Source organism: Eleutherodactylus coqui, chromosome 2, assembly GCF_035609145.1.
Source record: "Eleutherodactylus coqui strain aEleCoq1 chromosome 2, aEleCoq1.hap1, whole genome shotgun sequence".
In the NCBI taxonomy this organism is placed as follows: Eukaryota; Metazoa; Chordata; class Amphibia; order Anura; family Eleutherodactylidae; genus Eleutherodactylus; species Eleutherodactylus coqui.
Genome location: NC_089838.1, coordinates 138,854,427 through 138,867,487, shown reverse-complemented (window position 1 = coordinate 138,867,487; position 13,061 = coordinate 138,854,427). Strand labels below are relative to the sequence as shown.

Below are 13,061 nucleotides of genomic sequence, written 5' to 3'. Positions count from 1 at the left end.
ACATGAAACAAGCCAGAGGTCAGCGAACACAGAGCAGGTTCAGTACTGTACAACTTGCCTTGAGACAGGCAGGCAGCAGACAGGAGAATGGTCAATTCAACAAGCTGAGGTCAGGAATGGAGAATGCAGCAAAGTCTGAAACCGAGGAGTCAGCATAAATAGCACTTTCAGTCTGACCAGAAAAACTGAAAGCTTAGACACCTTCATCAGGGAGAAGATGACTGGTATAACCAGAGGAGATCCATGATTTGCAGGGGACCAAAAAGGAAGTTGCACACTGGCCTTTAAGATTGTGAGCATGTGCACATCCTTCGGGCAGCAGAAAGAGACAGGGAGGATGATGGCTGAGCAGCTAGAGAGAATGCGCTGTGGCCACCAGTGGGGGAAGTTAAGAAGGCGACTATGGCCATGAAACATACCACAAAGCCACTTCTACAGCATTCTTGTGGTAGTATAACAAGCCTCATGCGATGCCTCAAAAGAATATTCATGTTTGCAATGTTCAGCTAACAGCTCACAACAGGATCATACATGTAAGATCATATTCCGTAAAAGTCTATAAAAAGAATAGCAACACTGCCCCTCAGTGTTGGCAAGTGGTGAGGTTTAACGGGAATCTTGGACCATACATTGGCATTTTATATATATATATATATATATATATATATATATATATATATATATATATTCATATAAGCTGCCAATACAAGTGAGCAAATACAATATGTGTAGCTTTCTTATAGCAAGCTGAAAGATGCCTTGGGCTAGAGAGAAACAGTTCATGCTGTAGCAGCAACAGTGTTAGTTGCCATCAGTCATTTCACCTAACAAATTTGCACATGTTTTATTAAATCAGTGGGGCAACTACTCAAGTATATAATTGGTTTCTCTCTTAAATAAAGTAAATGACAATGTGTATCTTCCGGGCACAAGCCATGTTACAATGAATAATCCAAACAGTTCCAAACTCATTTAACCAGTTTATTGAATAATGTCAGTGCTACAAGTGCTTCTTTGTAACTCTGGCTGTTTCCATTGCACCTACATATAAAACTGTGTTTACAGAATATCTTTTTGAAACTTTTAGGGCTTTTACGGCTCCTTTACACAGGCATATTTGCATGCACAAAATTTGCACACACAATACACAGAGAAAAGAACCAACTGATTTTACATTTTCTTATTTTGCGTGCTCATTTCTATGGGGAAAAAAACACAACAGCCTCTACTTTTCTGCTCATTTGCGGACCAAAGGTCCCCAAAGAAGTCAATAGGGGTTCCGCAAATGTGAGCACAATACGTAACGTGATACGCTGCATAATTCCGCTGGAAAAAGAACACGTCTAAAACTTATTAAATGAATTAGCCATTTCATGCGGTGTGTGTTTGAAACTTTGGAAAAAGTACAGTAAAATACACTGAAAAAAGCAAAGTTCATTCCACAAAAATTCAGCACTCAGGCGTACGCAAATGCACATATCCTCGTGTGAAGGAGCACTTAAAAACATCAGTCAGACAGTTTTTTTTTGTTTGTCCTGTTGAAGAACAGCCACGGGCAACTTTAAAACACTTACATTCATCTCGGAAAGCCTCAGGCACCTTAGAGTCTATGACAGCAGGGAAATGTTACTTTATAAGGGCTTCTTCACACAGGCTTCTTCACTGCCCTCGCAATACTCAGAGACTAGAACTCATTGTTTTCAATGGTTTCATTCTCACTTTTGCACACAACAAAAAAAAAGCTGAAAGCTTGATCTTGGTGTGCATTTGCACACCAAATGCACCATAGGAGTCTACCTATACCCACGCAATTGTGCAATGAACTGCACAATTTCGCAGGGAAAACAACACACCAAGGGCTAATTACGGCTGCACAGCCTCTGTACGTGGGCTGGCAATTGACTCCACTCATTCCCCAGGGTGCCGACAGGCAGCAGTATCATTGAGCGCCACCTCCTTGTGACAGAGACTTCAAACAGACTGGGATCTGATATCTGCAGTAGTGCTTGTCAGCACTGTGCTGCTATGTGTCAGACATCCTCTGAGTGGACTGGCTTCACCATCATTTCCTCCTTTGCCATGCTTTCCTAGCCTATGATTTTAGTTTCCCTGTCTTCAGAGCAGTGAGTCACCCCAAGGCAAGATAGCATTCGGTGCAGAGTCTTCCAGAATGCAGGCTAGTCTCACAGTAATTTCCAAAGCCCACAATCCATAGTCCACTGACTCCACAACCACAATTACAGTGCTGTTAAAAAGTATTAGTGTCCTTCCAAAAGCATGGAAGAAAAGTGTCATCGAAAATTCCCCCGCTGATAAATATCCCTCTGCCCCCCAACACACACACTATTTATTCCATCTAGTGAACACCATTAATAAAGTTGTAGAATGACTGTTTTTTTTGTTGCCTTGCCTGAAAAATGCTTTTATTATGCAGAAGTAGTAAAACATAAAAAAAACAATATAAATGTAATATTGGCATAATTCTACTGACTTGTGGAATAAAGGTAAGACTGGGCTCACATGAACGTATTGGAATTGCGTATTACACGCGAGATGTATGCACATATGATATGCAGTAATTCGCAGGAAATCAAACACATTGACTTATGCTGTTTTGCTCACATTTGCGTGTATGCAGTTACATGAACGCAAAAAAGAACGCAGCATGTTCTACTTGCCACGTATTACGCACGAGATAGCGCATTGTTCTCCATGGGCACAAAATCAACACTGTGCAAAAGCAATTGCATTGTGTATGGGCAGCATTGATATGTGCTGTTGCGAAGTGACAGAGCGTGAAATTGAAACAAAAAAAACAGGAATGATGTGTGAAGTTAGGGACACATTTGAAGACCGTACAATATATCAAGTTGAGCATCACTGTTTTAGGCCATTCACAATATAAAGACTTTGTAGCAATCCGGGCATGCCCCAAAACAACAGCATGGGTGGCATCAGTTTGGGCAAACCAACAAACAGTGATTAGTGATGTGTAGAATATAGCTTCTGTGTGCTTCACACATTGAAAGTTATTCTTGAGATTTGTGTCCTCTAACACTTGTAGTACCCTTGCTGGTGTGAATAGGCTAAATTAAAGATTATCACGTTAATAAATAATTATAGATGAAGCATTATATTCATTAACAACAAAGTGAGGAAATTAGCTTTCATGTCTGGAGGCTAAACTCATTTCGTATATTCTCAGTCATTTCTATTAACCACTGTATGTTTCATTGTATTATTCAATGTATTCTGCGCATTAAATAAAGTCTCTCAGCATATGATACTCCTATTAACTATTCACACCATTGGATCAGTGCTAAGGCAGGCAGTGGTTATAGCCTTTAATTTCTGTTGCTAGTGCTACTATCATGGATTTTTTTTTTTTGGGACTGGCACATACCAATATGGGTGCTAGACCATCTGATGGGCATCCTTCTAGGCAAAGACTGGTCCTGCATTTCAGCTCTGACCTCCCTAACCATTCCCCCATGCCTAATGATTGACCGCTCCCTTCTGTTTGTGACTGTTCTGAAGCAGAGAGGAGCTGTCAATCATTAGACAAGGGGAAGGGGTGGCGAATGGCCTAGTGCTCTTTTGCATATTGTATGCAGGGTAGAAAATGGTAGCACTAGCAAGATTAATTTAAAAAAAATCTACCACAACCCCTGTTAGTACCAATCTAATGGTATGAACGGTTAGTAGTTGTGTAATTTGCTCATAGACTTCCTATAGATAATAACCAGAGTTGAGCGAACATACTCTGTCGAGCTTGAGCATCAAGGCGTGTTCGACCCAGCCCCAGTTTTTGGCTCCTCCCCGCTGTGATGTGCCTGTTTTGGCCCCTTCCTGCCACGATGCAGCGTGCGTCAATGGCAAATTTTTTGTCTGGCAGGCGGAGAGAGAGAGAGAGACGAACCAAGAAAAAAAAAAAGCTTGGGACCCGGCGTCCCACATACAAAAATGATCGAGTCTCCCATTGTAGTCAATGGGGTTCGTTACTCGAGTAGAGCTCTCGAATTTTCCGAAAAGCTCAACTCGAATAGCGTGGACCCGAGCATTTGGGTGCTCGCTCATCTCTAATAAAAGCACACTGATTACACTAATGTTACTGTACACTCATTCTACAGTCATCATTTTTGGGTGATATGCACATTCCTATTCTTCTTATTGAAGTAAAATTATAGTTCTTCATAGATTTGTCCAGTAAATAGAAGTATATTCTTTCTCAAAAAAGTTTTTTTAAAAACTATCAAATTTATACTTTTCAGTGGCTAACTAGCATAAAGCAACAAACACAAAGCTTTCAGTACATTAGACAATTTAAAAAAACTGCCACAAATGGAGATTCCTGGAGGTACACCAGTAGCAAAGTTTAACTTGACTGTGATAACATCCTGCAACAAGTTATCTTAAGCCATCTTAAGCTATTGTTATCTCAGCATAGCAAAGGCAATTGAAGGGACAAATAAATTGTGGCAGAAAGTTATCTTAAAGGGTTTTTTCATGCACAAAACGAAGATTCTGAAAATGCTGAAACCTAGAAGGCACCGCTAAGTAGTGACAACTTGTAGCTTTTATCTGCTGCTCTGGACTATCTTCTTCTTCCTGTACAGCCGCCAACCTGCTACCATGTTTACATGTATTACGTTTACTGTAAACACAACTAGACTGTTACCTATAACTTCCAGCATACATGTCTCCCGGCCAGTGCTGTAGCTCCGCCCACAGCTCACAGGTCCTGTAACTTATCAGCACCAACCTCCCTCCCACTCAGTGCCAGAGAGCCTGCTGAAGCAGACGGACAGGAGCTTCCAGCACTCTGAACTGCACATGAGCAATACAGTGGAGTGCTTCCACCCCTACCCTCCCATCATGCACTGCTCACAGGATGTTGGAGGCTATGGCCGGAGAGGAAGTAGCAAATGCGAACAAGATGTCAGAGGAAGTGGAGATTTTTTGGGGGCATAGAGAGACAATCAAGTAATAACTTATTGTGATGATGTACATTAAATGTACATTTAAAATGTTAGTCTGCATCCAGAATACCTTTTTAACGTGTTGAATTAAAATAAACTTTGCTACATCTGTATATTCAGGCCAAGATAGTGGGGTAATGACCTCTTAGGCCAAGGGTTCATTAAAAACCAATATACTGCTTGTTTATGGTACAATCCTTTATGCATGATTATATATGGAGTTTCTTGGCTGTTATTGGGGGGTTGTTTATAGTTTCCCATATTTTTTCATATGAAACAAGCATAGCATCTAGATTGGATATATGGTTATCCATTCCAACATTTACGTTTTTCATGTTTAATTCATTATGTACATTTTTGTAATTAATTTTGGTGCCAAATAAGTGATTTTTGTGGAATTTGTCAATATTTACAGTACGATAGAAAGCAAACATTAAGGGTGTATTTGCATGGAGAGGAAATACTGAGTATTTTCCATGCAGCATAATCAATGTATCGCATATACAATGGTAAAGTGGAAAGTACCAGAAAAAAAAGGGTTAAAGGGCAATGCTCTGAGTAATAATGGAATAAAAATAGAAAAAAAAAATAGAGTGTGTCATCTAAAGAGATTCGTACAATGAGAGATACCTAAGTCAAGTAACAGAGTATCCTGAATGGTGTCTGTCCCAATGTGTGTTTCTGCCCAGATAGTCTTCACCTGGGGGTCGTGATGCATAGTCACAGACCAGTGTTTAAATGTGATGTCAATCAATAGTAGTCATCTGCCTGCATCTGTGAATAATAACTAAGCAATGCCTTGTACTAAGCAGGTGCTCATTACTTACTAATTCATAGATGTCCATTCATATTGCCAAATTTTAGGGCTATGTGTTGTTCCTATATTCCATGGACAGCACATGGCCCCATAATGGCTTAGGAGGCAATTCAGACAGTTTGTGTGTAAAAATTGCAGTAATATATTACTCTGAGCCGTTTTAATGACCAAAGTAGGTCATGCAGTATATGTAGTCCAGGCACAGCATGCAGACAGTATCCTTGTGCTGTGAGATGTTTTTTTTCCCATTTTGTTACCTTTGCAACTCACATACGGTCACATGCATGCAATCTAAAGTCCAGTTAAAGCTGCAACATGTTTTGAAAGTGTTCTACATGTTCATAAATATGCTAAAAATTACTGTAAATCAGGATTTAAAAAATGTGTCTCATACTTTTGAAATGTGACCACATAAGTGTGAACAGGTGATGGAATTGAACTCACAAACCTTCAGGTCGTGAGCAGAGCATAGGACTACATTTCTGCTGCCTTAGCACTCTGCACCACATACAGAGCTCATATGGCTTGTGCGCTGATAAAACTCATACCCTTGTATATATATTCTAAGATATATTTTTGAGGAGGTTCTCTGGGATCATGTAAATAGTGCTAAAAGAAGTGAACATGTATACTCAGACTTGTCTCCTAAATGTTGATATTGGGACTGCTGCTACAAGGTAGGTATTTGACAACTCTGGAAACAAAGGTTTATAGAAGACATAAATATATGTCTCATACTTTTAAAATATGACCATGTAGGTGTGAACAGGTGATTGAACAGGTTAGAAGAACCAATATGGCTTGTGCTCAAATAAAGTATATATATATATATATATATATATATATATATATATATATATATATATATACAGAATATGAAAGTTTATTGACCTTTAACTGCTATTTGGATCAGTAAGGTGATAACTTAAAGATCTTAGTTCAGATAAATACCCTAGGAGTCATAAGATGAGATAGATCAATGCAGCAAATGTATGCTTTGAATATGTCAAAGATTCTTGCCCAATAGCAAAAGACAATCACTGTCTTAGACTTGGCAATGTAGCAAGAAGCAAATGTGTCCAGTGCCAAAGTAAATCAGAAGCAAATGAAACTCTTGTAGTGCCCTATATCCAAAGCACTAAAGAGAACAGCAAGGAAATCTAAACCAATATTGTACATAGACAACCAGAAAACATAGGAAGAGACTTTGGAATTATAATTTTCTATTACTATTTCCAAAAATGGGGGAAATGTTTTGCAAAATAAGAGAGGTAATGTGCACAGGAGTTTGGAGGAGTCTGCATGACACTGTGAACCAGATGAAAAAATGAATAAGAGTCAGTGACTTGGTGTGTACTACATTAAAGTGACCGTCTTGAGTGCAATGAAGTGCTAGAGTGCATAAAACAATTCCACTATGTATTCTTATTACTGGAAACACTTTATTTACAGATGGAAGTGCTCCAATAATAGAGCATGACAACAACAGAGAATTCAAATTCCCTGCTGCTCTTCTGTAAAGCATCAGAATGATTGTGATCACATAGAAGATACAGAAATTTGGAAATACATATGAATTTGATGCATTTTAAATATTTTTTTTCTAGTTAATGTATTGGATATTTGGGGGGTTAGGTGGGTTTACATATAAAGACAGTGATGTACAAAACAATTTAACTCATACTAACCCAAGATAAGGAACCTAGTGTTAACACTGTAGGCTACAATCCTGAATATTAGCTTGATCTATCATTTGAGACCCTCTATTAAGTTTTAAAACTACTTTAGACCAAAACTACAATGTGAGTCATGGCCACCTTTGGTTATTCAGAATTCTCTATTGGAGTTTTTGAAAAGAAGTTTTCCAACTTAGACAACCATTTTAATAAAAAGAATTGCACAAAAACTATGTAACGAAAAGCAAGAGATGACACTCTATGATATGTATTGCCAATTAAACTAAAATCCTTCAAGTTGTTGGAGCATTTGTAAGCAACCAGTCTGGGCATGTACCCAAAAATGAGCTGAGTACCTATACAAAAACAGAAATGGATGCATACATGTTCAAGCTGTAAGTATATTTCGTGTGTATATTACAACAGTTTAGACAAATCTTTGTAGTACCGTATTCATGTGATATGATGGGATCAGTGAGTACATCACTTTGTGTGAGGAACATAGCCTGGGAAGGTCAAAAGAAAAGTTGTCTTCTCTGTCACTAACTCAGAATGTGTATTGATTGGACATGCTGAACTTTTATTCTATAGGATTACTGAATATCGTTCAGCCTGTGGATCACTTGAGTAATGGGTAGGCATGTAATTGACCCATGTTACTATTATATGCAATGCAAAGTCGTCGTTTCATTGAGCTAGCTAAAGACTGATTGATTTTTAGAACTTTCTCAGTTTCTAAAATTAGATGTTGATGTCTTTTATACTGACGACTAGAAGCATTTATTTCAGCCTTAATTCATGGTAGATGCAGCGTCTGCTTCTCCATGTGGATGAACATGCTCTATATTATTGGACCATCATTTGTGTTAATGAGTTGTACTCTGAACTTTAAGCATTCTCACTTCATCAGGCTCTGGCAGAGCTGAGAAACTCAACCAACAAAGACTAAAGGAAATGAAGGAAAGATGTACACCCTATATTAAACTCCATCTCTTTCATGCAGTGCATTTTCACTTTGTATAAAATAAGTAAACAATATTAAAATGAATTTCCCTGTCTAGTCAATGAATATTTAAACTACTGAGATGTTGATTTGTTTCCTGAAGTGAACTTCCATCTTGAAACAACTTTAAATTGATCTATAATGGTTTTCAAAAAGTGTAAGACTAGTTTGATAACCATAGTCTTTTGATGAGTGAGACACATCTACATGTAAAATGTAGTGTGGGGGCTGTTCTATTATAGCAATTGAGTTGGCATGTGGCATTCACAATCATGAGTCTGTCCTTCAGGATAAATGCCAAACAATCCCAATGTGACTAATTTTCCTTTTTTTCAGCAATGGTAATTTAAATTAAGATATCATGTGCCCCTTGAGCTAAGTAAACAAGGCCAAGTTCACATTTTTCTGTTTTCTGTGATATTTTTCAGCAACAGGTAAAAAAACAAAAAGGCCTCTAGGACTCCCTGTAACTTTCTGAAACAATAACAGGACTCACTGTACCCTTCTTAGGCTTGTCAAGTTTTGTCCACATTGTCATCAAAAGCATGCAAAAACAGTGATCACGGATTTTGGATGCAGTGCCATAATACTGTTTTCCTTGGAACATCTTCTGTATATGCTCCTTTAGAAATTACCCAACAATTTTGGGGTAAAGAGGTTGTCATTTTAAAACATCTTTATGCCATGCTACTAGGCAAAGTCTAAACCTGACTTAAACGTATGTGAGAGTGTAAATATTAATAATCATCCATAATAATCAACACCTTTAGTGGGAACATTTTTCTACACCAAAACTTTATACACTTTTTTTTTCATTTTCGCAGTATTTTATTTGCAGTTTTTCTCTTATTTTTCTGCTTCTGCTGCTACAAATGATACTTTCTTGATGAGTAATAACTTTTTCCATCGTTCAAGTAATGATTACTTTATCATTTCGATATAGGATTGATCCACTTCAGCAAAAGTTATATGCCAGTTACACTATTTCAAGGCTTTGAAATTGCTCTCTGCTCTTTAAGTGCTCACAAAAAAGGCTAAATACACATCATAGAAAGGTGTATCTTGTCCCCCCCACCCCCACCCCTCCACTAGACATGAGCTACAGTGAAAAGGAGCTAAGAGACCCACTGCTTTAATCCGATAAGGGTTTATCTTCAAGAGGGAACCTGTTTAAGTAGAAAATATAAGTCCTTGAATTGTTTCTTTTTATATTCTATTGAACTGAATTGTAGTTATATCTGATTCTGGGGAAGTTAGGTAATATCTAGTATAACTTTCTTTACCCCTCTTGCAAGGGTAAGTAGAATATTAAAAGACTTCACGCAACACAACTGTCAGAATCCTAATTAAACTCAGGGATATTCTTGTATTGGAGAAATGTTCTTTAAAATTCAACAAGTTTGTTTTTTTATCTACAGTTTCCACATGTATCACCTTAAATATTAACATAAGTGCACAAGCTACTTACAAGGATGTCTCAAAGAAGGTGCATTGTTACAAAGCACCCGGAGTTCCCCAGAGACTGATTTTTACAAACAAGCTCATATTGTTAATAATTTAAAAAGGAATGGCTTTACTTGCAAAACTAGGGCAAGGTGCTGTAAATTGTGCTTACGTTTGTCAGATGCAATTTACAGTGGCTGTCAGTTTTACACACTGTGGCATGCACTGTGTGACACTGTGCTGGAGGCTTTTCAATTATATGCAAATTATACAAATTGGGAGTAGTTTATGCAGATTTTGAGAGTCTACCCCAGTGCAGTAATTAAAAGGAAGGCATAGCAAATAAAATGCATGCTAATGAGATTTTGCAGTATGAAGTTTTCCTGTTCTTTGCTGTCAGAAGGGAGCTAGCAGTAAAAAGAAAACTGACACTTTTCTTTTATCCCCAAACACATGACAAATCAAACGTTGGTGAAAAAAGCCAATAACCATGGATTTTATTATTACTGAAACCATGATAAACAAGTTAATTAACTGCATGTGGATGTGTCCCATCGCTGCTTTCCACGTGATGTATCACATTTTCAAATCAATATGGAGATCTTAATTGCTACAACAAGGGAGAAAAAGTAAAATATGCTACTTCTAAGCTGCCAACACTTTCCCACAGGGTTGTGCTATGTCAACTTTTTTTCTTCTTCACGTATTAACACAACAGAGTTGAAAGAAAACTCAGAGAGAGTTTAGATGTGTGTCAATATTTTTGTCCGTAAAAATTGGGATATCGCTTAAAATAGTTATTTTCATTGTCTGTTTTGAGGTGTATTCTTCAAAGTCTTATGCCTGCTTTATATGCTCTGCAATATAGACAAGAGGTGCACATAATGCATTACAGTTACTGGCGCACATTGGAGTATTATTATAAACTATAACTTTTAGTGCTGCACTTTATCCATTATTTCAATGTAATGTTATATGACGCATTCACAATTTGGCAAAGGAGATGAAGCTGTCTTCCATGTGTCAAGTCACTACGTCTAGTGGTTACATATTGTAGATTCTGGATACTTGATGCATGCACAGAAGATCAAGAGGTACAAGAGAAGTTTCACGTCTTATAATTTGACACATCAGAAAGCCATAAAGCATTATTACTGAAATAGATATATCAGCAAGGAGCCTGCAGTTTCCCCAGCTGCATATCTGTTATCTGCAGACATAGGCACATGAACTGGATATGGGGAAATGAGAGAGTAGGAACAGATGAATAAAAATAAATCAAAGAGTACTAAGGATGAAGCAGAGCTACGGAAAGAAACCTTTCAGACACTGTAGTAAAGGAGTGATATTAATGAGACATGGAGATGGAGGGGGCATCTGCTCACTGCAGTCAGGTGGGTGTTTTTTATGTCATTATAAGCTAAAGTACACGTATGAGGGAGCACACAGTGAGGGAGCCCTGGCAATCAGTTATGGAGAGCTTTCTATTTGATAAGGGATACATTAGTAGTATGGATATATAGTTACCTTCTTTCTTCATGTATCACATAGGAACTCCGGAAGAAGCCAAGTAATTCATTCTCTATAATTGCATTATAAATGATCTTCAGGTTATAACTTTTCTGTGCCTCCAGGGTCCTATTTAGAACAACCACTAATACCTGGTTGGTTGGATAAGGAAAGAAGTTTGAAACTTTGACGTCCCCTGCCACCTTGTCCTCTGCTACTTGGACTCTCTCCACATTTAGTCTGTGAGCATGGACCACAATGTACCTGCTAGAGTTTAGACATTCAATCTCCACATTAAGTTCTCCAGAAAAAGTAAAGTTTTCCATAAATGCAGTGATCATCAGGTTATAGTGCAGTGGTCTCAAGTGTGTGGGTAATCTCAGGTAAGTCCATGGCTTCCAATCTTCTTCCTGGTCCTTATCCTGCAGATGATTGGTCCCATCCCCAGCATCCTTACCTACCTCCAGATTTTGGTTGAACCTGGCTGCCTCCAGGATGCTGCTGTTAATTGTACTAGTGGATGCATCTGGGCATTCCTCAAAACGAACACTGAGGAAGACTGCAATGATAGTCACAACGATCAGAGCCAAAATAGATAGAGCAAAGCCCACAACTAGCTTCCTGTGCACAGTAATCTGCCTCTCAGTGGTCCTTGGTCTCACAGCCACTGTATCAGCCCACTGGTCCTGCAGACCTCTGCCGTTCCTCATTCCGGAGTCTTGTATCACCATGGAGCTGTGGAGTAAGCTGTTCTTATGTCCCTTATTGACCACATCCATAGCAGCTCATCCTGGAACTCCAAAGCAATAAAAGGAGCAGACATTCACTCTGCATGCAGATGTCCCACACTAGGACTTGGGGCATCACTGGCTTCTTCATATTCTGGGATGCAAGGATGTGACCATTAACCCTTAGTGCAGGATGCCACAACTAGAATCCTTAAGATGCTGTGACTGTGCAGGAGCTGCAAGAACTTGAGAAGGAATGGCTTTGGTTCTGGACTAGCCACTTTGTTTATAGTGGGATATTCAAGGCAACTCTGTGCTTATGAGGGGGAGGAGAAGTGACAGGACTGCATGACATTTCACAGAACTCCAATGGTAGGCAAGGAAATCACACACACTTCTGATTGGGCTGGTGTCCCCTTCTCATGAAAGGAGCACAGATCCAAGACACAAATACATCCCGGGGAAGTTGCTGTGCTTCCAGCAGGCTCATGTCCTAGAGCATCCCCATCTGGCCAGCACAGCTTTCCTGAGCACACTCTACACGGTGGATGCGGATTCCTCTTGCAGCATCTGCTCTCCTCTGTGTCAGGCAATGCCAGGGACAGTGGACCAGGAGGACTGCTCAGTCACCAAGATCCAGGGATGCAAGCAGGATGCCAGCAGACGACAAGGCAAGTGGAGTAGTGCACTGACTAGTATTTCCAGCTAGTGATGGAAGCTTATAATGATTTAGCTTGCTGTAGTAAGTGTATAAAACGAGAGAGAGCAGATGCCCCCACCGTCTGCATGTCTCATTAATATCCCTCCTATAGTACAGTGACTGCAAGGTTTCCCTCTCTACCTCTCCTTCGTGCTCCCTCTTCTATTTATTCTTCTTAATCAGTCTGTTTCCCATTTTCCCTCCCC

At 39.0% G+C, this 13,061-nt stretch overlaps 1 protein-coding gene across 1 annotated transcript in view; it reads right to left on the bottom strand.

Moving 5' to 3' along the window:
• Nucleotides 1-12,419, bottom strand: part of TRHDE (thyrotropin releasing hormone degrading enzyme) — an 819,510-nt gene extending 807,091 nt beyond the window's left edge. The window contains exon 1 of the mRNA XM_066589876.1: nt 11,446-12,419. Coding sequence (XP_066445973.1) covers nt 11,446-12,206 — 761 coding nt within the window. The 5' untranslated portion in view covers nt 12,207-12,419. The remainder of the gene's footprint in view (nt 1-11,445) is intronic.
• Nucleotides 12,420-13,061: the final 642 nt, after the last annotated feature.